The sequence below is a fragment of the Cyclopterus lumpus genome, chromosome 7 (genome assembly GCF_009769545.1).
Source record: "Cyclopterus lumpus isolate fCycLum1 chromosome 7, fCycLum1.pri, whole genome shotgun sequence".
Lineage (NCBI taxonomy): Eukaryota > Metazoa > Chordata > Actinopteri > Perciformes > Cyclopteridae > Cyclopterus > Cyclopterus lumpus.
Window position 1 is genome coordinate 19,688,358 of NC_046972.1, and position 27,413 is coordinate 19,715,770.

The window sequence follows — 27,413 nt, forward strand, 5'->3', positions numbered from 1 at the left end:
CCGCACCAGCGGCAGCAGGTAAAGGAGCTGGTAGAAGGAAATCAGGAGGTATTTTCATCCCTCCCAGGCTACACCCACCTGGTGGAACATGAAGTACGCACCCAGCCGGGAAAAACGGTGAACCAAAAGCCATATCAGGTGCCGGAGGCCCGCAAGAAGCTGATTAACGAGGAGGTAAGGAAGATGCTGGCGTTGAACGTGATTGAGGAATCCAAGAGTGCCTGGTCAAGCCCCATTGTCCTGGCTGACAAACCGGACGGAACAGCCCGGTTCTGTAATGATTTCAGAAAAGTAAACGACATTTCTGAATTTGATGCATATTCCATGCCTCGTGTCGATGAGCTAATTGAAAGCCTGGGCCAGGCACGTTTCCTAACCACCCTGGATCTCACCAAAGGTTATTGGCAGGTTCCATTGTCTCCAGGGTCGAAGGAGAAGACAGCCTTTGCCACCCCGGGAGGCCTCTGGCAGTACCGGATGATGCCTTTTGGCCTGTTTGGAGCCCCCGCCACCTTCCAGCGCCTGATGGACCAAGTACTGAAACCCCATCGAGAATATGCAGCGGCCTATCTGGATGATGTGGTAATTCAGAGCCCAGACTGGGAGAGCCACCTACCACGGGTTCAGAAGGTCCTCGACTCCCTCCGACAGGCAGGCTTGACCGCCAACCCCAAAAAGTGTAGGCTGGCGTTTGGGGAGACCAACTACTTGGGGTACACCATCGGGCGGGGCCTTGTGAAACCCCAGGATGCGAAACTCGCTGCCATCCAAGACTGGCCAAAGCCGTTGACCAAAAAACAGGTGAGATCCTTCTTGGGCCTGGCCAATTATTACAGACGTTTTATCCCGGATTTCTCTGTGATAGCGGCCCCTCTCACCGAACTGACGACCAAGAAACATTCCCGTATGGTGACATGGTGCCGGCGGCAGAAGAGGCCTTTAACGACCTGAAGAGGGCCTTGTGTTCGAAACCAGTCCTGATGGCCCCCGACTTTAGCAAGGAGTTCGTGGTCCAGGCAGATGCTTCTGAGATGGGCCTGGGTGCTGTCTTAGCCCAGATGAAGGAAGGTGAGGAACACCCCGTTCTGTATTTGAGCCGGAAGTTGCTGCCAAGGGAGAAGAACTATGCCACAGTGGAGAAAGAGTGCCTAGCGTTGAAATGGGCCCTGGAAACCCTCAAATATTACCTGCTTGGAAGGAGGCTCACTCTGGTAACAGATCATTCACCTTTGCAATGGATGGCAAAAAATAAGGAAACAAACAGCAGGGTGACTAGGTGGTTTTTAAGCCTCCAGCCGTTTAACTTCTCTGTCATTCACAGGCCAGGGCGACGCCATGGCAACGCAGATGCCCTGTCCCGCCGTGATGCCTTCTGGTGCTCATTCACCCTGCCGAGGACGTCAGGCCCGGGGAGAGGGATATGTGGCATCACAAGGGGACAGGTAGTGGAGGGGTGCTACAGAGTGGCCACCAGTGCAAAAACTACATCTCCCAGCCTGCCTCACCGCTCACCCAGCTGCAGCTGCTTAAGGCACCTGATTGAGGCAGGGCTGGGAGACTTAAGGGAGAGCACCTGGGAAGGAGAAAGAAGAGCGGAAGGTGAACCCACGAGCACCTGGAAGAGGACAACAAGGGAGAGGACCTCGTAGCCGGGATTCACCAGGGTTGAGTTTTTGTTTGGTTAATTAACCACTTTCTCCTCCGGGATGTTTTGTGTTATCTAACTGGACCTTTTTTTTGATACTTTGTTGTTTTTGGATGTTACCTTGCTGGTGGGATGGGAAATAAACCTGGACTTTTTGTTAAATACCCTCGGACGTGCCTGTGTTCATCTCTCTCTTTGCACCACCCCAGGCTAGCCTGTCCTAGCGACAGCCCGTGACACTACATACTATAACAGCTTGGTTGAAAATAGAGCAAAGGATTGAGAGTTCTTGGCTTCAGATATCGATCAGAACCAGTGTGCCCATCTAAATTTTGCCTTTCCAGTACTTGTATAAAAGAAAATGATTACCAGGGCAAACCTGATTCAGCCCTAACTATAAGCACTATTAAACAGGAAAGTCTTAAGTCTACACTTAAATAAGGTGACTGTGTCTGCCCCCCGGACTGAAAGTGGAAGCTGGTTCCATAAAAGAGGAGCTTGATAACTGAAGGCTCTTGCTCCCATCCTACTTTTTAGGACTCTAGGAACCACAAGTAGCCCTGCATTTAGTGAGCGCAGCTCTCTAGTGGGGCAATATGGTACTACAAGCTCCTTAAGATATGAAGGTGTATCACCAATCAAGGCTTTGTAGGTGAGGAGAAGAATTCTAAATGTTATTCTTGATTTTACAGGGAGCCAGTGCAAAGCAGCTAATACAGGAGTAATGTGATCTCTTTTCTTAGTTTTTGTGAGTACACGAGCTGCAGCATTCTGGATCAACTGGAGGGACTTAAGATATTTATTAGAGCAGCTTGATAATAAGGAAGTCCAGTAATCTAGTGTAGAAGAAACAACCACTTGAACCAGTTTTTCTGCATCGCTTTAAAACAGGATGTGCCTGATTTTTTTAAATGTTAGGCAAGTGAAGATTTTTTTTACTTGGGAGTTAAAGGACAAGTCCTGATCAAAGATAACACTGAGATTCTTTACGGTGGTGTTGGATGCCAGGGCAATGCCATCTACAGAAACCACATCACCAGATAATGAATCTCTGAGGTACCACAGAGCAGTCAAGATGGCGCTCTGTTGTTGTGAGGCAGCCACACCTTGACATGACTTTATGCAAAGCAGCCCAGCTGAAGCCTCAATAGAAGAGGAGGAGGAGTGAGATTGGGCTAGAATAAGATACAACCAACGCTTCCAGACAAAATGTGTGTGAAGCCAATACTGCAATAATTGTGAGTATCCAACAACACTTCCCACTACCACCACCACAACAACCATGACTACTAAAACTACCAGGACACATATTGGTAACTTCTGTAATGGACAGAGCAAAGGCCAATACCCCAACCCTGATGACACAGAGCCTACATCCAACGCTGTCAACAAATTTGGTCTGCAAATACTGAATTTGCATTAACTATCCCACAACTACCACCCCAAAACAACCATCACTACCCTATATGAAAAACCTGTGAACTCTTGCTGTGATTATCCAAAACATATTTACCACTACCACCACCACAACAACCATGACTACTAAAACTACCAGGACACATACTGGTAACTTCTGTAATGGACGGAGCAAAGGCCAATACCCCAACCCTGATGACACAGATTCTTTATAACGTTGTGCTGATGAAAGAGCCTACATCCAACGCTGTCAACAGATTTGGTCTGCAAATACTGAATTTGCATTGACTATCCCAAGTCATCTTCCACGACCAACCACAAAACAACTAGCACTACCCTATATGAAAAACCTGTGAACTCTTGTTTTGAAAATAATGACGGGCACTATGGCAACCCTGCTGACCAAAGAATGTTATACAACTGCAAACTGTGCCAGATAGCCCACACCCACAGCTTCTCAGAAAATTGGGTGTGAGGTGGGTGCGAATTTATAATCCCTTACATTCTGTTCCTCAATTCAAAAAGGAAACTGTCCTTGTTCTGTGTATGTATTGTTACTTCTCAATAATTAGTGTATTTGACATACCGTAAGTCATGTACGTCTACATGGTGTTGTTTTGTTGATCTCAGGGAATCTATTAGCAACTGGCTAGGAACTACAGGTGAAAACCACACTTTGAACTGATCAGAGCAATGAAGTAAACACAGATGTAGACTTGGCTGGATTAATGGCTGTAACTCTCACTTTATGTAAACCTATTGGTTATGTTTATTATTTGCTGTGCCCAGAGCTGTATACTTAAAATTGTAATTAAATTGAGTGATATGAGACTGGACTTAGTTAAATACTTGGTTATCTAACCTTAAGGTTCCTTGGACTTACTACAGTAAATGTCACACTGACTCTGCATTATGCTCTTCATTGTTTTATGTGAAGATGTATTTAGATGCAGGGCTCTACAGCAGTGGTCTTCAACAGGGTGTCCGTGGAATCTTTGGTTGATTAGACCTTTTTTTAATTACTTTTGTATCCAACAAATTGTAGCGAATGGATAAATGGAGACATAGGATGTTATCTTTCAGAAATGCTCACATCCAGCAACACACAGGAGCTCTCTCAAGCTGGGCACCAGTTCACTCACAGCACGATATGGGTAAAAGATAATCTTAACCCATCTTTCAAGGTTTAGCATGTTATGCGTTCTGAGATGCTCTTCTAAATACCTCTTTTGTAACTAGTGGTAATATGAGGTACCAGTCTGACCATCCTCCTCTGACGTCTGCCATCAACAATGTAGTTTTGCCCCGAGGCTCCCATAGGTGGATGTTGACAGACACTTTTCTTCTGTGCCAGTTTCCATCAGTTTACAATTGGAACATTGTGCCCAATTGCCACACCTCGTCAGCTCGATACCCATATAAAGCATCGCAGTGAGACATCTATCAGACATCAGTCCCAGCAGAGAGACATCCTGCTTCCTTCACCATTTGTAAGTATACCTTTTTAATTTGATCCTACCAACCACTTTTTTACTGATTTACTTTTTATTGATAAATATATTGCTATTCCACACAGGGATAATGTATGTGTATATCTTATCGACTCCATACCAATACGTTTGGCATTTGATAGCTGTATTGTACATTTTTCTCTCAATTCTAGTCAGTTTGACAATTTAAATGTTTATCTTGTCGAGAATGGAGAATATTAAGTATTTTGATGGATTCTGACTACATCTACTACTTGGCTCTTGGTTACATCATATATGTGTGAAATGTGTCAAAGATATTTTGTTCCAAGACTTTGATTAAACCTTTGCTTCGTGGCACTGCTGGAACAACCACAGAATATGAAACTGACCCACTTTCTAAAAACAATGCAGCAAGTTTGTATTATGCTGTGTGGTTGTCTGACTAGAAATATATGTTTTAATTTATTAATAATAATTCAGGGTGAATATTTGTCTAATTACTAATTCTCTTCATATTTCTTCCGCTGCATATTAATCAAATGCTTCTGTTTCTATTTACCCACATAGTGGCAACATGGGCAAGCTCACTCTAACTGCAGGTAAGGCACGCCAATCAAGTAAATGTTTTTTTAAAGGGTCAAAACATATTTTATAACTTATCTCCAATGATATCTTCCAAAGTACTTAAATCATTGGCCCAACATTGTCTTAAACAGGTCCTTGTCTTTACATTGCTTAGTGGATTGATGAATTTTTTATTGAAATTATTTTAATTTAGTTTTGTTTACTTATAATTGTTCAATTGAATGAAATGTTATCAAGAATACATATTACTTTTTTATTTTAAAATGGAAAAACAAAATTAGTTAATTAACTGTTTTGGAATATCACTGCTTCATGTGTGTATCCTGGTAAATGAATACGTTGCAGATGTGACAATATGTTAGCCTTATTCTTTCAGCTGTAACCCTGGCATTGTGAAACGGACTTGAGAGCAAATGAAATTTAATCAGTATATATTCTCTTATCAAATGACAGTTTTGACTGTGCGTTGTAGTGTTACCTGTCTCTGGTTACTTGTATGTACACTGTGGGTGATTATAACATATGCAAAGAAAACATCTTACTGCTGAGAATTATGTTTTTAAATATATTTTGTATTCAGTCTGTTTAACACCGCCAGAGTTGCAGCTGAAGGAATACGGATGAATTATTGTCATACACGCTAGAAGAATACATTTAAGTAACGCATTCATTGAAAATAATACACACATTTAATTATACCCAGAGCTATTGTGTCCTATATATGAAACAGTGATATTATCAATATGTTGATTTTTGCATTCACGCAGTAGGAAATTTCTGGCCGGCTGTCCTTCCTTCATTTGTCAGTTTAAACCTTGTTACCTTAAACCTGAATTACGTGTTTAACTTCTACGTATTAGTTCGATATTATAATGTTGTCCTCGCTCTGCTGACAGCAGACTTGTCCATGTGTGTGATTGGTCAGATGCTGCAAACACTGCCTCTTTTTTATGTGAACATGCTCATAACCAGATTAAGAAACCCTGGATTGATTTACAGAATAGATAACCATCTTAATGGGATCGCGGTTGTTAGGGTTAGTTTAACCAGATAACCAAAACATAGCCTGGGTATGTTGAACTCGCTTCAGGGTACAACTTAAGCTGAGTTTAAACCCGATACTAACCAGTCTGTCACTTTGAAGGTCTCTGTGTGATCATCGCCAGCTTGGGTAAGTTTATAACATGTATAATTCATAATTAACAGTCTTACTATTCAATAAATGATGTCCTTGAATCAACAATTGGAAAACCAGCAAGGGATGGGGTAGTGGTGATTCAATGTCTTTTTTTTAAATGTAATTACATTTATACATTTGTGTTTTGCAGAGTGAAAATATCTGCTCTTTCAGAAAGAGCTATTAACACAAATCTGACTTTTAGGTTTACCTGGCCTTGTGACAGGAACTACATTACTTCCTGGAAACCCCTGTAATGGAAGATTGGATGGGAACTACGCTAACCCTGATGACCAACACACTTTTTATCAATGTGTAGCTGGAAACACCTACGTCCAACCATGCCCAGCAGGTTTGGTGTATAACCCATCCAAAGATTATTGTGACTATCCTGCTCCAACTACCAGTACACTTCAAGGATTCTGTCACGGAAAAGTGGATGGGAACTACGCTAACCCTGATGACCTACACACTTTTTATCAATGTGTAGCTGGAAACACCTACGTCCAACCATGCCCAGCAGGTTTGGTGTATAACCCATCCAAAGATTATTGTGACTATCCTGCTCCAACTACCAGTACACTTCAAGGATTCTGTCACGGAAAAGTGGATGGGAACTACGCTAACCCTGATGACCTACACACTTTTTATCAATGTGTAGCTGGAAACACCTACGTCCAACCATGCCCAGCAGGTTTGGTGTATAACCCATCCAAAGATTATTGTGACTATCCTGCTCCAACTGCCAGTACACTTCAAGGATACTGTCAAGGAAGAGCAGATGGGAACTACCGCAACCCTGATGACCTACACACTTTTATCAATGTGTAGCTGGAAAAACCTACGTCCAACCATGCCCAGCAGGTTTGGTGTATAGACCATGCAAAAATGCATGTGACTATCCTGCTCAAACCTAGCAGTAAACCTAAAGGATACTGTAAAATTGCCCCCAAAATCTTGTCTTTAGACAATGCTGCAATAGCTATCCCCAGAAGCAAACCCCACACCCACTACCACAAAAACAACCACCTCCACTACAACTCCACAAAATCACAGCACCGTATTTGGACATTGTCAAATTCTGTTAAATGTACAATTTCCTGTGATTCTTACATTATGACAGAGATGTTGCATATTGTATGTATATGTATGTGCTCTTTGTATGAATGTAAATACAAAAATAATATTACGGTGGTAAAAATAATGAAACAATGAATCAATAAAATAGCACAAATATACCAGACTTCAACTGGCATGTTTTTTGAGGGTTTTGATCGATGTTTGGTTGTTCTTTAAGTAAAAAAGTATTTACTTTGAATTTGGTAGAAAGAAATGACACATTAAATCCTACAATTTAAAGAAAGAAAAACAACTAATATCCCATGCAATAGAGCTTCAGTGCTTCATCATGCTGTGAACTCGCTCTGTTCTGTCTGGCGAGTGTCACAGCCGCTCGGGAAACTCCCACTATTGCTCAATACATGTACCAGTACTTTTCATTACTAGCTGCTCTGACATAATTTGTAACACAAGGTAATTATAAAAATAGTTTAGGCTGTTTGTATAAAACAGTAGGAGCACTTTTTCTTTTTAAAACACTTCTAGAGCTGTAATGGTAACAGGCCGCCTGGTCCTTTTTCTCTTTTTTTAATCAATAAATGTGTCAGAAAAGATCCTTTGTGCAAATTCTTTTCCTTTTTTTAAGGAGAAATGTATCTTTCCAAATCTGGAAGGTATTTGTCATTATTATATGTTAAAGATGCTTAAAACACTGAACAATAACACAAAAGTAAAGAAAGGTTCCATCAGGTTTCTCTTTATAAATCATTTTAAATGAACTTGTATAAAACCTTTGACATTACAAGAATTAAATTGAACCTATTTTACATCTTCTCAAACAGTTTTTTTACCTGGAGCTTTCAGTGTCCATGTTACAGGCTGTTATCTTGGTAAATTTTCAGGCGTTTTAGAGATTTGTTTAGCTCCCTGAAGCAGTTCTTGTCCAGCTGAAGACAGAACCCAACCTTGCACTCCTCAAACATCCAGGGAAGAGAATACACTGTTTCTGGCTATTACCATAATGTAGCTACGCTTCTTAGTGTTCAGAATCTGTTGGAATTACGTTGATAGCGCAAAAGGTTGAGGAGTTACGGTTCAATGTTGCACCTCAGTGTCTGGCTCATGTTGCAAGCGCTGGCGCCAGACACCGCTCTAGAAGAGATAAATGGTTTAATGCACTTATTGTGAGTCACTTTGTATAAAAGCGTCAGCTAAATTACATGTAATGTAATGTAAATAAAAGTTAGCTGGAGGAAAAACAAATTAAATGGAGGCAAACACAGATCACCTAAGAGTAGTGGGCTAGAGTAACCTCTAAAATTCACCTTGCTGTGTCTTTGGGTGACAAAATTGATATTACAAACATTAGATATGATATAATTTGACTTTTGGCTCTAGCGAGCAAAAGTATCAGCACAAGATTTCAGAGATGGAGAGAAGGGTTAGGGGTTAGGGTTACCTCACCGCTCCACAGTTCTGCAGTTGGCCCACACTCACTTGCTGGGAGCGCACTTGGGCGTAGAGAAGACTAAAGAGAGGGTGTTACAGAGTTTTTTTTGGCCCGGAGTCCACAAGGAGATAGAGAACTACTGCCGCAGCTGCCCAGATTGTCAGGTCACCGCTCCGAAACCGACGTACCGGAACCCCCTTATCCCTTTGCCTATTATAGAAACCCCCTTTGAACGAGTAGGCATGGATATTGTGGGTCCCCTGCCCAAAAGTGTCCGGGGGCACCAGTACATCTTGGTCATAGTGGACTACGCCACCCGTTATCCAGAAGCCGTCCCTTTAAGAAAGGCCAATGCTAAACAAATAGCAAAAGAACTGTTCCTCTTCAGCAGCCGCGTGGGGATTCCAAAGGAGATTCTTACCGACCAGGGGACCCCCTTTATGTCGAGGGTCACCAAGGAGTTGTGTGCGCTGTTACACGTGAAACAGGTGAGAACCTCGGTCTACCACCCCCAGACAGATGGGCTAGTGGAGAGGTTCAACAAGACCCTCAAAGCCATGCTGAGGAAGGCCATTGACAAAGACGGAAGAAACTGGGACCAGCTGTTACCCTACCTTCTGTTTGCGGTAAGAGAGGTGCCTCAGGCTTCCACTGGCTTCTCACCCTTTGACCTGTTGTATTCTCACAAACCCAGGGGCCTTCTGGACATCGCCAAGGAGACGTGGGAGGAGCAACCCTGTCCCCATCGTACCATGATTGAACACGTGGGGGCGATGCGGGACCGGATGGCAGCTGTGTTCCCCATTGTGAAGGAACACATGGAGAAGGCTCAGAGGGATCAAAGGGCCGCCTATAACCGAGCAGCACAACCAGGGAATTCAACCCAGGAGACAGAGTCCTAGTTCTTGTCCCCACTGTGGAATGTAAGTTCTTGGCTACTTGACAGGGGCCCTTTGAAGTAATTGAAAAGGTTGGGGAAGTCAATTACAAAGTACGACAAACAGGGAAGAGGAAAGGTGAGCAAATCTATCATATTAACCTCCTAAAGAAATGGCATGAGCGAGAGGTGTTGTTCAATGGCCTTCCCCCCAGAGAGTCGAGAGAACCCGCCCGGGACGAGGTGCAGTTAGGCCCGGACCTCTCTCCGCACCAGCGGCAGCAGGTAAAGGAGCTGGTAGAAGGAAATCAGGAGGTATTTTCATCCCTCCCAGGCTACACCCACCTGGTGGAACATGAAGTACGCACCCAGCCGGGAAAAACGGTGAACCAAAAGCCATATCAGGTGCCGGAGGCCCGCAAGAAGCTGATTAACGAGGAGGTAAGGAAGATGCTGGCGTTGAACGTGATTGAGGAATCCAAGAGTGCCTGGTCAAGCCCCATTGTCCTGGCTGACAAACCGGACGGAACAGCCCGGTTCTGTAATGATTTCAGAAAAGTAAACGACATTTCTGAATTTGATGCATATTCCATGCCTCGTGTCGATGAGCTAATTGAAAGCCTGGCCAGGCACGTTTCCTAACCACCCTGGATCTCACCAAAGGTTATTGGCAGGTTCCATTGTCTCCAGGGTCGAAGGAGAAGACAGCCTTTGCCACCCCGGGAGGCCTCTGGCAGTACCGGATGATGCCTTTTGGCCTGTTTGGAGCCCCCGCCACCTTCCAGCGCCTGATGGACCAAGTACTGAAACCCCATCGAGAATATGCAGCGGCCTATCTGGATGATGTGGTAATTCAGAGCCCAGACTGGGAGAGACACCTACCACGGGTTCAGAAGGTCCTCGACTCCCTCCGACAGGCAGGCTTGACCGCCAACCCCAAAAAGTGTAGGCTGGCGTTTGGGGAGACCAACTACTTGGGGTACACCATCGGGCGGGGCCTTGTGAAACCCCAGGATGCGAAACTCGCTGCCATCCAAGACTGGCCAAAGCCGTTGACCAAAAAACAGGTGAGATCCTTCTTGGGCCTGGCCAATTATTACAGACGTTTTATCCCGGATTTCTCTGTGATAGCGGCCCCTCTCACCGAACTGACGACCAAGAAACATTCCCGTATGGTGACATGGTGCCCGGCGGCAGAAGAGGCCTTTAACGACCTGAAGAGGGCCTTGTGTTCGAAACCAGTCCTGATGGCCCCCGACTTTAGCAAGGAGTTCGTGGTCCAGGCAGATGCTTCTGAGATGGGCCTGGGTGCTGTCTTAGCCCAGATGAAGGAAGGTGAGGAACACCCCGTTCTGTATTTGAGCCGGAAGTTGCTGCCAAGGGAGAAGAACTATGCCACAGTGGAGAAAGAGTGCCTAGCGTTGAAATGGGCCCTGGAAACCCTCAAATATTACCTGCTTGGAAGGAGGCTCACTCTGGTAACAGATCATTCACCTTTGCAATGGATGGCAAAAAATAAGGAAACAAACAGCAGGGTGACTAGGTGGTTTTTAAGCCTCCAGCCGTTTAACTTCTCTGTCATTCACAGGCCAGGGCGACGCCATGGCAACGCAGATGCCCTGTCCCGCCGTGATGCCTTCTGGTGCTCATTCACCCTGCCGAGGACGTCAGGCCCGGGGAGAGGGATATGTGGCATCACAAGGGGACAGGTAGTGGAGGGGTGCTACAGAGTGGCCACCAGTGCAAAAACTACATCTCCCAGCCTGCCTCACCGCTCACCCAGCTGCAGCTGCTTAAGGCACCTGATTGAGGCAGGGCTGGGAGACTTAAGGGAGAGCACCTGGGAAGGAGAAAGAAGAGCGGAAGGTGAACCCACGAGCACCTGGAAGAGGACAACAAGGGAGAGGACCTCGTAGCCGGGATTCACCAGGGTTGAGTTTTTGTTTGGTTAATTAACCACTTTCTCCTCCGGGATGTTTTGTGTTATCTAACTGGACCTTTTTTTTGATACTTTGTTGTTTTTGGATGTTACCTTGCTGGTGGGATGGGAAATAAACCTGGACTTTTTGTTAAATACCCTCGGACGTGCCTGTGTTCATCTCTCTCTTTGCACCACCCCAGGCTAGCCTGTCCTAGCGACAGCCCGTGACACTACATACTATAACAGCTTGGTTGAAAATAGAGCAAAGGATTGAGAGTTCTTGGCTTCAGATATCGATCAGAACCAGTGTGCCCATCTAAATTTTGCCTTTCCAGTACTTGTATAAAAGAAAATGATTACCAGGGCAAACCTGATTCAGCCCTAACTATAAGCACTATTAAACAGGAAAGTCTTAAGTCTACACTTAAATAAGGTGACTGTGTCCTGCCCCCCGGACTGAAAGTGGAAGCTGGTTCCATAAAAGAGGAGCTTGATAACTGAAGGCTCTTGCTCCCATCCTACTTTTTAGGACTCTAGGAACCACAAGTAGCCCTGCATTTAGTGAGCGCAGCTCTCTAGTGGGGCAATATGGTACTACAAGCTCCTTAAGATATGAAGGTGTATCACCAATCAAGGCTTTGTAGGTGAGGAGAAGAATTCTAAATGTTATTCTTGATTTTACAGGGAGCCAGTGCAAAGCAGCTAATACAGGAGTAATGTGATCTCTTTTCTTAGTTTTTGTGAGTACACGAGCTGCAGCATTCTGGATCAACTGGAGGGACTTAAGATATTTATTAGAGCAGCTTGATAATAAGGAAGTCCAGTAATCTAGTGTAGAAGAAACAACCACTTGAACCAGTTTTTCTGCATCGCTTTAAAACAGGATGTGCCTGATTTTTTTAAATGTTAGGCAAGTGAAGATTTTTTTTACTTGGGAGTTAAAGGACAAGTCCTGATCAAAGATAACACTGAGATTCTTTACGGTGGTGTTGGATGCCAGGGCAATGCCATCTACAGAAACCACATCACCAGATAATGAATCTCTGAGGTACCACAGAGCAGTCAAGATGGCGCTCTGTTGTTGTGAGGCAGCCACACCTTGACATGACTTTATGCAAAGCAGCCCAGCTGAAGCCTCAATAGAAGAGGAGGAGGAGTGAGATTGGGCTAGAATAAGATACAACCAACGCTTCCAGACAAAATGTGTGTGAAGCCAATACTGCAATAATTGTGAGTATCCAACAACACTTCCCACTACCACCACCACAACAACCATGACTACTAAAACTACCAGGACACATATTGGTAACTTCTGTAATGGACAGAGCAAAGGCCAATACCCCAACCCTGATGACACAGAGCCTACATCCAACGCTGTCAACAAATTTGGTCTGCAAATACTGAATTTGCATTAACTATCCCACAACTACCACCCCAAAACAACCATCACTACCCTATATGAAAAACCTGTGAACTCTTGCTGTGATTATCCAAAACATATTTACCACTACCACCACCACAACAACCATGACTACTAAAACTACCAGGACACATACTGGTAACTTCTGTAATGGACGGAGCAAAGGCCAATACCCCAACCCTGATGACACAGATTCTTTATAACGTTGTGCTGATGAAAGAGCCTACATCCAACGCTGTCAACAGATTTGGTCTGCAAATACTGAATTTGCATTGACTATCCCAAGTCATCTTCCACGACCAACCACAAAACAACTAGCACTACCCTATATGAAAAACCTGTGAACTCTTGTTTTGAAAATAATGACGGGCACTATGGCAACCCTGCTGACCAAAGAATGTTATACAACTGCAAACTGTGCCAGATAGCCCACACCCACAGCTTCTCAGAAAATTGGGTGTGAGGTGGGTGCGAATTTATAATCCCTTACATTCTGTTCCTCAATTCAAAAAGGAAACTGTCCTTGTTCTGTGTATGTATTGTTACTTCTCAATAATTAGTGTATTTGACATACCGTAAGTCATGTACGTCTACATGGTGTTGTTTTGTTGATCTCAGGGAATCTATTAGCAACTGGCTAGGAACTACAGGTGAAAACCACACTTTGAACTGATCAGAGCAATGAAGTAAACACAGATGTAGACTTGGCTGGATTAATGGCTGTAACTCTCACTTTATGTAAACCTATTGGTTATGTTTATTATTTGCTGTGCCCAGAGCTGTATACTTAAAATTGTAATTAAATTGAGTGATATGAGACTGGACTTAGTTAAATACTTGGTTATCTAACCTTAAGGTTCCTTGGACTTACTACAGTAAATGTCACACTGACTCTGCATTATGCTCTTCATTGTTTTATGTGAAGATGTATTTAGATGCAGGGCTCTACAGCAGTGGTCTTCAACAGGGTGTCCGTGGAATCTTTGGTTGATTAGACCTTTTTTTAATTACTTTTGTATCCAACAAATTGTAGCGAATGGATAAATGGAGACATAGGATGTTATCTTTCAGAAATGCTCACATCCAGCAACACACAGGAGCTCTCTCAAGCTGGGCACCAGTTCACTCACAGCACGATATGGGTAAAAGATAATCTTAACCCATCTTTCAAGGTTTAGCATGTTATGCGTTCTGAGATGCTCTTCTAAATACCTCTTTTGTAACTAGTGGTAATATGAGGTACCAGTCTGACCATCCTCCTCTGACGTCTGCCATCAACAATGTAGTTTTGCCCCGAGGCTCCCATAGGTGGATGTTGACAGACACTTTTCTTCTGTGCCAGTTTCCATCAGTTTACAATTGGAACATTGTGCCCAATTGCCACACCTCGTCAGCTCGATACCCATATAAAGCATCGCAGTGAGACATCTATCAGACATCAGTCCCAGCAGAGAGACATCCTGCTTCCTTCACCATTTGTAAGTATACCTTTTTAATTTGATCCTACCAACCACTTTTTTACTGATTTACTTTTTATTGATAAATATATTGCTATTCCACACAGGGATAATGTATGTGTATATCTTATCGACTCCATACCAATACGTTTGGCATTTGATAGCTGTATTGTACATTTTTCTCTCAATTCTAGTCAGTTTGACAATTTAAATGTTTATCTTGTCGAGAATGGAGAATATTAAGTATTTTGATGGATTCTGACTACATCTACTACTTGGCTCTTGGTTACATCATATATGTGTGAAATGTGTCAAAGATATTTTGTTCCAAGACTTTGATTAAACCTTTGCTTCGTGGCACTGCTGGAACAACCACAGAATATGAAACTGACCCACTTTCTAAAAACAATGCAGCAAGTTTGTATTATGCTGTGTGGTTGTCTGACTAGAAATATATGTTTTAATTTATTAATAATAATTCAGGGTGAATATTTGTCTAATTACTAATTCTCTTCATATTTCTTCCGCTGCATATTAATCAAATGCTTCTGTTTCTATTTACCCACATAGTGGCAACATGGGCAAGCTCACTCTAACTGCAGGTAAGGCACGCCAATCAAGTAAATGTTTTTTTTAAAGGGTCAAAAACATATTTTATAACTTATCTCCAATGATATCTTCCAAAGTACTTAAATCATTGGCCCAACATTGTCTTAAACAGGTCCTTGTCTTTACATTGCTTAGTGGATTGATGAATTTTTTATTGAAATTATTTTAATTTAGTTTTGTTTACTTATAATTGTTCAATTGAATGAAATGTTATCAAGAATACATATTACTTTTTTATTTTTAAAATGGAAAAACAAAATTAGTTAATTAACTGTTTTGGAATATCACTGCTTCATGTGTGTATCCTGGTAAATGAATACGTTGCAGATGTGACAATATGTTAGCCTTATTCTTTCAGCTGTAACCCTGGCATTGTGAAACGGACTTGAGAGCAAATGAAATTTAATCAGTATATATTCTCTTATCAAATGACAGTTTTGACTGTGCGTTGTAGTGTTACCTGTCTCTGGTTACTTGTATGTACACTGTGGGTGATTATAACATATGCAAAGAAAACATCTTACTGCTGAGAATTATGTTTTTAAATATATTTTGTATTCAGTCTGTTTAACACCGCCAGAGTTGCAGCTGAAGGAATACGGATGAATTATTGTCATACACGCTAGAAGAATACATTTAAGTAACGCATTCATTGAAAATAATACACACATTTAATTATACCCAGAGCTATTGTGTCCTATATATGAAACAGTGATATTATCAATATGTTGATTTTTGCATTCACGCAGTAGGAAATTTCTGGCCGGCTGTCCTTCCTTCATTTGTCAGTTTAAACCTTGTTACCTTAAACCTGAATTACGTGTTTAACTTCTACGTATTAGTTCGATATTATAATGTTGTCCTCGCTCTGCTGACAGCAGACTTGTCCATGTGTGTGATTGGTCAGATGCTGCAAACACTGCCTCTTTTTATGTGAACATGCTCATAACCAGATTAAGAAACCCTGGATTGATTTACAGAATAGATAACCATCTTAATGGGATCGCGGTTGTTAGGGTTAGTTTAACCAGATAACCAAAACATAGCCTGGGTATGTTGAACTCGCTTCAGGGTACAACTTAAGCTGAGTTTAAACCCGATACTAACCAGTCTGTCACTTTGAAGGTCTCTGTGTGATCATCGCCAGCTTGGGTAAGTTTATAACATGTATAATTCATAATTAACAGTCTTACTATTCAATAAATGATGTCCTTGAATCAACAATTGGAAAACCAGCAAGGGATGGGGTAGTGGTGATTCAATGTCTTTTTTTTAAATGTAATTACATTTATACATTTGTGTTTTGCAGAGTGAAAATATCTGCTCTTTCAGAAAGAGCTATTAACACAAATCTGACTTTTAGGTTTACCTGGCCTTGTGACAGGAACTACATTACTTCCTGGAAACCCCTGTAATGGAAGATTGGATGGGAACTACGCTAACCCTGATGACCAACACACTTTTTATCAATGTGTAGCTGGAAACACCTACGTCCAACCATGCCCAGCAGGTTTGGTGTATAACCCATCCAAAGATTATTGTGACTATCCTGCTCCAACTACCAGTACACTTCAAGGATTCTGTCACGGAAAAGTGGATGGGAACTACGCTAACCCTGATGACCTACACACTTTTTATCAATGTGTAGCTGGAAACACCTACGTCCAACCATGCCCAGCAGGTTTGGTGTATAACCCATCCAAAGATTATTGTGACTATCCTGCTCCAACTACCAGTACACTTCAAGGATTCTGTCACGGAAAAGTGGATGGGAACTACGCTAACCCTGATGACCTACACACTTTTTATCAATGTGTAGCTGGAAACACCTACGTCCAACCATGCCCAGCAGGTTTGGTGTATAACCCATCCAAAGATTATTGTGACTATCCTGCTCCAACTGCCAGTACACTTCAAGGATACTGTCAAGGAAGAGCAGATGGGAACTACCGCAACCCTGATGACCTACACACTTTTTATCAATGTGTAGCTGGAAAAACCTACGTCCAACCATGCCCAGCAGGTTTGGTGTATAGACCATGCAAAAATGCATGTGACTATCCTGCTCAAACCTAGCAGTAAACCTAAAGGATACTGTAAAATTGCCCCCAAAATCTTGTCTTTAGACAATGCTGCAATAGCTATCCCCAGAAGCAAACCCCACACCCACTACCACAAAAACAACCACCTCCACTACAACTCCACAAAATCACAGCACCGTATTTGGACATTGTCAAATTCTGTTAAATGTACAATTTCCTGTGATTCTTACATTATGACAGAGATGTTGCATATTGTATGTATATGTATGTGCTCTTTGTATGAATGTAAATACAAAAATAATATTACGGTGGTAAAAATAATGAAACAATGAATCAATAAAATAGCACAAATATACCAGACTTCAACTGGCATGTTTTTTGAGGGTTTTGATCGATGTTTGGTTGTTCTTTAAGTAAAAAAGTATTTACTTTGAATTTGGTAGAAAGAAATGACACATTAAATCCTACAATTTAAAGAAAGAAAAACAACTAATATCCCATGCAATAGAGCTTCAGTGCTTCATCATGCTGTGAACTCGCTCTGTTCTGTCTGGCGAGTGTCACAGCCGCTCGGGAAACTCCCACTATTGCTCAATACATGTACCAGTACTTTTCATTACTAGCTGCTCTGACATAATTTGTAACACAAGGTAATTATAAAAATAGTTTAGGCTGTTTGTATAAAACAGTAGGAGCACTTTTTCTTTTTAAAACACTTCTAGAGCTGTAATGGTAACAGGCCGCCTGGTCCTTTTTCTCTTTTTTTAATCAATAAATGTGTCAGAAAAGATCCTTTGTGCAAATTCTTTTCCTTTTTTTAAGGAGAAATGTATCTTTCCAAATCTGGAAGGTATTTGTCATTATTATATGTTAAAGATGCTTAAAACACTGAACAATAACACAAAAGTAAAGAAAGGTTCCATCAGGTTTCTCTTTATAAATCATTTTAAATGAACTTGTATAAAACCTTTGACATTACAAGAATTAAATTGAACCTATTTTACATCTTCTCAAACAGTTTTTTTACCTGGAGCTTTCAGTGTCCATGTTACAGGCTGTTATCTTGGTAAATTTTCAGGCGTTTTAGAGATTTGTTTAGCTCCCTGAAGCAGTTCTTGTCCAGCTGAAGACAGAACCCAACCTTGCACTCCTCAAACATCCAGGGAAGAGAATACACTGTTTCTGGCTATTACCATAATGTAGCTACGCTTCTTAGTGTTCAGAATCTGTTGGAATTACGTTGATAGCGCAAAAGGTTGAGGAGTTACGGTTCAATGTTGCACCTCAGTGTCTGGCTCATGTTGCAAGCGCTGGCGCCAGACACCGCTCTAGAAGAGATAAATGGTTTAATGCACTTATTGTGAGTCACTTTGTATAAAAGCGTCAGCTAAATTACATGTAATGTAATGTAAATAAAAGTTAGCTGGAGGAAAAACAAATTAAATGGAGGCAAACACAGATCACCTAAGAGTAGTGGGCTAGAGTAACCTCTAAAATTCACCTTGCTGTGTCTTTGGGTGACAAAATTGATATTACAAACATTAGATATGATATAATTTGACTTTTGGCTCTAGCGAGCAAAAGTATCAGCACAAGATTTCAGAGATGGAGAGAATTTGTTGCCATTAGTTTAGCTTAGCATTCTGCTAACCTCCTCAGCGGTCCTGCACCACTCACATAAAAGTCTAAACTAAAATAGAGAGACGGAGCTAAATGTTGCTAATAGGCTGTAGTATTAGATAGATGAAGAGATGACCTGCTGTTGGGCTCATCCATCACCAAAGCATGGTGGAACCAGTACAGCTGGCTACTTGGTCAGCCTGCTAATTCAGCTTCCATTTAACACCAATTACAGAAAACACTCCGAAAAAGGTTATCATTTGTCTGGCGAAAGCAATTTGTTTTCCTACTTTGTTACACGTGTGTTTCATACTACCTGAGTGTATGCCTTTAGAAAAGGTTTCTAGACCAGATGTCTAACTGACAGTGTTGTAGCTAAATTTATAGCAATTCCATCTGCATTTAATTCAATACCATGTCTCAATATAACAGAGGACTTTAATCCGTTAGGCAAACATCTCAGAAGCTTGAAAGGATATGATGTTGCACCAATTTAGAAGAATCTCAGTTAGTTTGGCGAGGCCCTCCGTAATGTCAGAGCAGCCTATATATAAGTACAACCATGTCACGGCCAGGCCTGTTTCTGCAGTAAAAGTCAATACTTTAGTGTTTTAAATAATAGTATTAGTATTGTTTCATTCTTAATGGCCCACTTTCCTGTCCCCACGAACAAAAAGAAGGACACTGGGAAAAGAACAGACAGAAGGCCAGCCTGGGACAGAAACAGTGTATTCTCTGCCATAAAAGCACTCCCTGGATGTTTGAGGAGTGCAAGGTTGGGTTCTGTCTTCAGCTGGACAAGAACTGCTTCAGGGAGCTAAACAAATCTCTAAAACGCCTGAACATTTACTAAGATAACAGCCTGTAACATGGACACTGAAAGCTCCAGGCAAGGAGATGTTTGAGGAGATGTACAATAGGTTAAATTTCATTCTTGTAAGGTCAAAAGTTTTATACAAGTTCATTTAAAATGGTTTATAAAGAGAAACCTGATACATTCAAATACGTTTCTTTACTTTTGTGTTATTATACAGTGTTTTAAGAATCTATAACATATAATAATGACTTACTTGCCAGATTTGGAAAGATACATTTCTCCTTAAAAGAAAATCAAAAGAATTTGCACATTTATTGATTAAAAAAAGAGAAAAAGGACCAGGGTTTTAAAAAGAAAAAGTGCTCCTACTGTGAACTGTTTTATACCATACAGCCTAAACTACCTTGTGTTACAAAGTCAGAGCAGCTAGTAATGAAAAGTACTGGTACATGTATTGAGCAATAGTGGGCATTTCCCGAGAGGCTGTGACACTTGCAGCATTTGCAGGTTCTTCTATCCACCTACACAGTTGTAAAAAGAATGTCGGTCATCAGGGCTTTCAAGTACATGTATTTCTGGTTTTAGTTAGTGTGGGAGTTTTGGTGTAGTGGGAGCTGTTGTGGGATCGTCACAGCGATTAATGAATCTTTTATTCACCAAATCGTCCTGGCATTTTTGGATGTAGGTTGATCCACCTACACAGCTTTAATAAGAATGTCGGCAGTGCCGTAACGGAAACACATGAGGCCCCCCCCCCCCATATGTAAGGGATAATGTATTGTCCGGCGGTCATTATCCAAAGATAAACAAACAGGACCCAAGCTTTTCTTTTGAGGGAAATTTATTCAATCAGAAAAAACAGCTCAAACAGAGAACAAATGTATTCCAACAGAAACAAAACATATGCTAGGGCCTATCAAACAGCTCAAACAGAACATATGTTACAACAACATAACAAATATGACTACATATAGTCGATACACCGGTAGGCTACTTTCTACAGGTTTGCATTTGAATACATATGTGCGCGTCTTTTAGCAAATCTGTGTGCAACGTCTTTAACCACGCTCTTTACATCTAAACTGCGCACACGTTTATTCTCTATCCTAAGGATGGCCACACCTGACAGCCTCTCTTGTGACATGGAGCTTCTGAGATATGTTTTGATCAGTTTTAGCTTGGAAAATGACCTTTCTTACTTACGGTTACTTGTATTATTTTGTCCAGAGCCGTTGTCTTCTCAAAAGGGTTGCAGTGTTGTACAACATGAAATGAAGTTAAACAACGATGTGGTTGTGGAGATAATTAAGGAAACGTTAAAAAAAACGGTGTTTTTTTCCTTGTGTCTGATAATGGGCGCAGGGGGTATAGTGAGAGCATAGGTTTAATAAGGTTAATGTATTTTCAATACACTTTTAAATGTGCGTTTCATTTTTCCTCAAGAGAAATTTCCTCGTAGTTCTCCCAGAATACACCGCGGCCCAACAATAACACCAGTCCGCGTAGCAGGAGGCCCTAGTGGTTGCCTGTTACGATTGCCTTTACAACTATTATTTAAAACTTAAAAAGCCAGTTTAAAATACTTTTTATTATTGTGTAGCTTTATATGAGAGAGACAACTTTGAGGGATATCTTAATGTTATTACGTAATGTAATATTTATTTATTACATTATTCGGCCCAGATTCGGCAGCCATCATCGGCAAGAGTCGATGATGGCTGCCGATAAACCGGTTGCCATGTCTCAGACAGAATCTGCCCATGTCCGTAACAGCTACACCTGGGCCAGACATGGCAACAGTGAAATGTGCCAAAGGTGGCTCACATTTGGCCGCATCGAGCCGGAACACAGCCGAGTCAGCCGACACTTAGCCGCAATACAGCCGAGTCCGCTGTCTAGTGTTGGATTAAAAAATATATATATAAAAATTAAAATTAAAAATTAAAAATTGCCACGCGAGGCCCCCCCGCACCGCGGGGGCTGCGGGGGTGATCTCTACGGGCCTGAATGTCGGTCATCAGGGTTGCGATAGTTCCCATCTTTTCTACCGTGACAGTATCCTTTAGGTGTACTGCTAGGGTTAAGCATAGTCACAGGCATTTTCCAATGGTTTATACACCAAACCTGGAGGGCATGGTTGGACGTAGGTTATTCCAGCTACACAGATGTAATAAAAATGTTGGTCAACAGGGTAAGTGTAGGGCCCATCCACTCTTCCATGACAGTATCCTTGAATGGTACTGGGGTTTCCAGCAATTAATGGAGTTCATGACACAAGGCCAGGTAAACCTAAAATAATTATAGTTAGATTTGTGTTAATAGCTCTTTCTGAAAGAGCAGATATTTTCGCTCTGTATAACACAAATAAAAAGGGGATTACATTAAAGATAATGACATTGAATCACAACTACACCATCTCTTGCTGGTTTTCCAATTGTTGAGTTAAGGACATCATTTATTGAATAGTAAGACTGTTAATTATGAATTATACATGTTATAAACTTACCCAAGCTGGCGATGATCACACAGAGACCTTCAAAGTGACAGACTGGTTAGTATCAGGTTCAAACTCAGCTTAAGTTGTACCCCGAAGCGAGTTCAACATACCCAGGCTATGTTTTGGTTATCTGGTTAAACTAACCCTAACAACCGCGATCCCATTAAGATGGTTAACAACTCCATAAATCAATCCAGGGTTTCTTAATCTGGTTATGAGTGTGTTTACATAAAAAAGGGGCAGTGTTTGCAGCATCTGACCAATCACACACATGGACAAGTCTGCTGTCAGCAGAGCAAGGACAGAATTATAATATCGGACTAATACGTAGAAGTTAAACACGTAATTCAGGTTTAAGGTAACAAGGTTTAAACTGACAAATGAAGGAAGGACAGCCGGCAAGAAATTGCCAATGGTGTGAATGCATAAATCAACATATTGATAATATCACTGCTTTACACATAGGACACAATAGCTCTGGCTATAATTAAATGTGTGTATTATTTTCAATGAATGTGTTACTTAGATGTATTCTTCTAGCGTGTATGACAATAATTCATCCGTATTCCTTCAGCTGCAACTCTGGCAGTTAAACAGACTGAATACAAAATATATTTAAAACATAATTCTCAGCAGTAAGATGTTTTCTTTCCATATGTTATAATCACCCACAGTGTACATACAACTAACTGGAGACAGGTAACGGTCTAAAGTGTCATACGATAAGAGAATATATACTGATTATATTTCATTTGCTCTCAAGTCTGTTTCAAAACGCCAGAGTTACAGCTGAAAGAATAAGGCTAATATCTTTTCACATATGCCATATAAATTTATCTGCAACATATTCATTTACCAGGATACACACATGAAGCAGTGATATTCTAAATCAGTTGATTAACTAATTCACACAGTTCTGCGATTTCTTGCCAGCTGTCACTTTTAATCAGAATTAACGCTTTAACTAACTGATTGAATTGTGTTATATAATAATTTCTGATATACGTTCCGAGCTTTGATTGGTAAGGAGGCGTTGCTTTTACATGAGTTGATCTCTTATCCCCAAACATAACCTGCTCCGGAGCAGGTTAAGTGTTCAGTAACCATGGTGATCTATCCAGGAAAGAAATGAAGCTACCATGGAAGCGAAAACCCAGACTTAACACTGAAGTTACATTGCTAACCCCAAATACTGCTTCGTGGTACAGGCCCCAGGTCAGTGCACCCAAATCTAAACTAAAACGCAGGTATTATATCTTTTGTCTACTGGTCTCTAGTACAAGAGTTTGTTTTTATTTGTCCAGGTTAATAAGATAATACTTTCTGAGATTTTTTTACTTTTTAAAAATAAAAAAGTAATATGTATTGTTGATAATCAACACTGTGTGTGTTGTGTGTATTATAAAAAGTATAACATTTCATTCAATTGAATAATAATTTGAGTAAACAAAACAAAATGAAAAAAATATACTTGATCAGCGTGCCTTACCTGCAGTTAGAGTGAGCTTGCCCATGTTGCCACTATGTGGGTAAATAGAAACAGAAGCATTTGATTAATATGGAGTGGAACAAATATGAAGAGAATTATTAATTAGACAAATCCTCACCCTAAACTATTATTAATAAATTTAAAAAATGTATTTCATGTCAAACAACCGGACTGCTTAATACAAACTTGCTGCATTGTCTTTAGAAAGTGGGTCAGTTTTATATTCTGTGGTTGTTCCAGCAGTGCCACGAAGCAAAGGTGTATGTAAAGTATTGGAACAAAATATTGTTGACACATTTCACACAAGTGGTGTATTTTTGCATATATGATGTAACCAACAGCCACTGATGTAGTCAGTACCCACCATAATACTTCTCACAAAGATAGACATTTAATTTGTCAAGTGACCAGAATTGAGAGAAAAATGTACAATACAGCTATTAAATGCCAAAAAGTATGGTATTGAATCGGAAAGATAGGCTGGTACTCAGCATCCCACACATACATGTTCCCTGTATGAGATTACAATATATGTAGCAATAAAAAGTAAATCAGTGAAAAAGTGGTTTGTAAGATCAAATTAAAAGGTAGATTTACAAATGGTGAAAGAAGCACACTGTCTCTCTGCTGGGACTGATGTCTGATGTCTCACTGCGATGCTTTAAATATGTATGGAACTGGCGAGATGTGGCAATTAAGTAGTGCACAATGTTCCAATTGTAAACTGATGGAAACTGGCACAGAAGAAACGTGTCTGTCAACATCCAGCTATGGTAGCTTCGGGGCAAAAACACTTAAGGGATATTCTCCATTCTCACCAAGATAAACATTCAAATTGTCAAATATAGTGACCAGAATTGAGAGAAAAAAATGTACTGTAAGAGCCATTTGTTTGTTTTTGTTTTGTTTAACCTCAAAACCACTCTGGGATGTAGGGCCACTGTCAATTAAGACAGAGGCCAATATAATCAGGAGGAGCACTATGGCCAGGGGTTTGCTAGACTGGCAGTAGCAGTTTTTGACTTATGTAGTGACCCCGTTGCCTATTAAAAAAAAAAGGTCACCATGGTTGCTTGAAGACTAGTTTAGACGCGTGTGAGAACAGGTGACAATGAACGTTTTGATTTCTTTAATTTTTTGGAACAGACTAATGGGTTTTGACAGGTAACGTATCTTTTGGTTTGTGTTGGAAAATGTACAACATCAGAAATAAATTATCTTTCACGTTAGAAACTGGACATTGCATCTGTTTATTACACCCGTCTAAACTAGTCTTCAAGCAACCATAGTAAACAATGTTTTGATAGGCAACGGGGTCACTACATGTACAATACAGCTATCAAATGCCAAAAATATCATTATAGAGTCAGAAGTATAGGCTGGTACTCAGTATCCCACACATACATTATCCCTGTATGAGATAGCAATATATGTAGCAATAAAAAGTAAATCAGTGAAAAAGTGGATTGTAAAATCAAATTAAAAGGTATACTTACAAATGGTGAAAGAAGCTCACTGTCTCTCTGCTGGGACTGATGTCTGATAGATGTCTCACTGCGATGCTTTAAATGGGTATGGAGCTGACTAGGTGTGGCAAATATGTAGGTCACAATGTTCCTATTTTGCAATTTTACAGTGATGGAATCTGGCACAGAAGAAAAGTGGCCGTCGGAATGTTTTGGAAAAAGATCAAACATCCAGCTAAGGTAGCCTCGGGGAAAACTGCATTGTTATGCAGACTTCAGAGGAGAAAGGCCAGAGTTACAAAAGAGATATTTAGAAGAGCATCTCAGAACGCATAACATGCCTAACCTTGATGGGTTAAACAAGCTTATCTTTAACCCATATACTTATCTATCCTTGGATAGATGGAAGTTGCAGGCAGAGGGTCATATCAGCCCAAGGAAGGTCTCGTGCTGTGAGTGAACTGGTGCCCAGCTTGAGAGAGCTCCTGTGTGTTGCTGAATGTGTGCATTTCTGAAAGATAACATCCTATGTCTCCATTTAACCATTCGCTACAATATGTTGGATAACATTTTTAAAAAAAAAAAAGGTCTAATCAACCAAAGATTCGACAGACACCCTGTTGAAGACCACTGCTGTAGAGCCCTGCATCTAAATACATCTTCACATAAAACAATGAAGGGCATAATGCAGAGTCAGTGTGACATTTACTGTAGTAAGTCCAAGGAACCTTAAGGTTAGATAACCAAGTCTTTAACTAAGTCCAGTCTCATATCACTCAATTTAATTACAATTTTAAGTATACAGCTCTGGCCACAGCAAATATTAAACATAACCAATAGGTTTACATAAAGTGAGAGTTACAGCCACTAATCCAGCCAAGTCTACATCTGTGTTTACTTCATTCAACAACATGTGGTAAAAAAACACTCCATTTAAACACACAATCAATAACAACAGTTATCTTTCCGGCATGATCAGTTCAAAGTGTTTTTTTTACCTGTAGTTCCTGGCCACTTGGTCTTTGGTCAGCAGGGTTGCCATAGTGCCCGTCATTATTTCCAAAACAAGAGTTCACAGGTTTTTCATATAGGGTAGTGCTGGTTGTTTTGGGGTTGATTGTGGTAGATGTTGTGGGATAGTCAATGCAAATTCAGTATTTGCAGACCAAATCTGTTGGCAGCCCTGGATGTAGGCTCTTTCATCAGCACAACGTTATAAAGAATCTGTGTCATCAGGGTTGGGGTATTGTCCTTTGCTCCGTCCATTACAGAAGTTACCAGTATGTGTCCTGGTAGTTTTAGTAGTCATGGTTGTTGTGGTGGTGGTAGTGGTAAATATGTTTTGGATAATCACAGCAATTGGAGTCTTGTCTGAAGACCACATTTCATGGCAGCGGTCGACGTAGTCTATTCCATCAGATTACACATTACTAACTCTGCTTCCTCTCCGGATGTATGCTATTCCAGCCCAATCTCACTCCTCTTCTATTGAGGCTTCAGCTGGGCTGCTTTGCATAAAGTCATGTCAAGTTGTGGCTGCCTCACAACAACAGAGCACCATCTTGACTGCTCACATGTTCTACCTCAGAGATCAATTATGTGGTGATGTGGTTTCTGTACATAGCATTGCCCTGGCATCCAACACCACCCGAAAGAATCTCAGTGTTATCTTTGATCAGGACTTATCCTTAAACTCCCACGTAAAATAAATCTTAAGGACTGCATTTTTTCACCTACGTAACATTTAAAAAATCAGGCACATCTTGTTTTAAAACAATGCAGAAAAAGTGTTTGTTACTTCTAGACTAGACTACTGGAATTCCTTATCAGGCTACTCTGCAATGGCTCCCTGTAAAATCAAGAATCACATTTAAAATTCTTATCCTCACCTACAAAGCCTTGATTGGTGAATGCGGGGCTACCGGTGGTTCTTAGAGTCTTAAAAACTAAGATTGGCCAGAGTCTTCAGTCATCAAGCTCCTCTTTTATGGAACCAGCTTCCTATTTTTTACGTTTACGGATACATTGAGCTCCTCTCTCCTCTTTTCTCTCTCCTTTTTGATTTTACCTGGTTAAATAAAGGTCTAATAAAAATAATAACATGTTGGGGTTCTTGACCGGGGAGTTTTGAGAATGGTGTTGATGTGATGGAAGGTAACACCGGGATAACTGTGTTTCTGTATGCGTGGGTTTCTAAATGTTGGGAGAGGTTGGAGTCCCCAATGATTAGGGTTGTCTTCCGTACCTCCAACGACCAGTCCTGTAATTTTCTAAAAGTGTGCAGGTGTCTGTGGTCCCGTCGAGCCCCTGCTGGAGTTTGAGGTGGACAAATCAGATGGTAGGGGTCAAGTCAGCTTGTCGCTTTTCATTTCTCCCTTCATAATCATTGTGTTA

The 27,413-nt window shown here is 41.1% G+C and overlaps 2 protein-coding genes and 1 long non-coding RNA gene across 3 annotated transcripts; 2 read left to right on the forward strand and 1 right to left on the reverse strand.

The window, feature by feature from the left end:
* The first annotated feature begins 4,462 nt into the window (after positions 1–4,462).
* LOC117733693 (probable endochitinase) lies at positions 4,463–7,484 on the forward strand. The gene is made up of 4 exons (XM_034537517.1): positions 4,463–4,551; positions 5,101–5,132; positions 6,263–6,289; positions 6,501–7,484. Exons 2-4 carry the CDS (start codon positions 5,108–5,110, stop codon positions 7,124–7,126), a joined length of 678 nt encoding a protein of 225 aa, XP_034393408.1. The 5' UTR covers positions 4,463–4,551; positions 5,101–5,107; the 3' UTR covers positions 7,127–7,484.
* Positions 7,485–14,435: 6,951 nt separating this feature from the next.
* Positions 14,436–17,436, forward strand: LOC117733692 (chitin-binding domain protein cbd-1-like). The gene is made up of 4 exons (XM_034537516.1): positions 14,436–14,500; positions 15,050–15,081; positions 16,214–16,240; positions 16,452–17,436. The coding sequence occupies exons 2-4, from the start codon at positions 15,057–15,059 to the stop codon at positions 17,162–17,164; spliced, it is 765 nt and encodes a 254-aa protein (XP_034393407.1). The 5' UTR covers positions 14,436–14,500; positions 15,050–15,056; the 3' UTR covers positions 17,165–17,436.
* Positions 17,437–21,477: 4,041 nt separating this feature from the next.
* Positions 21,478–25,595, reverse strand: LOC117733695. The gene is made up of 4 exons (XR_004609763.1): positions 25,050–25,595; positions 23,554–23,585; positions 22,074–22,100; positions 21,478–21,856 (listed from the first exon to the last, which is right to left on the reverse strand). It is a non-coding gene; the product is annotated as an uncharacterized LOC117733695 (long non-coding RNA).
* Positions 25,596–27,413: the final 1,818 nt, after the last annotated feature.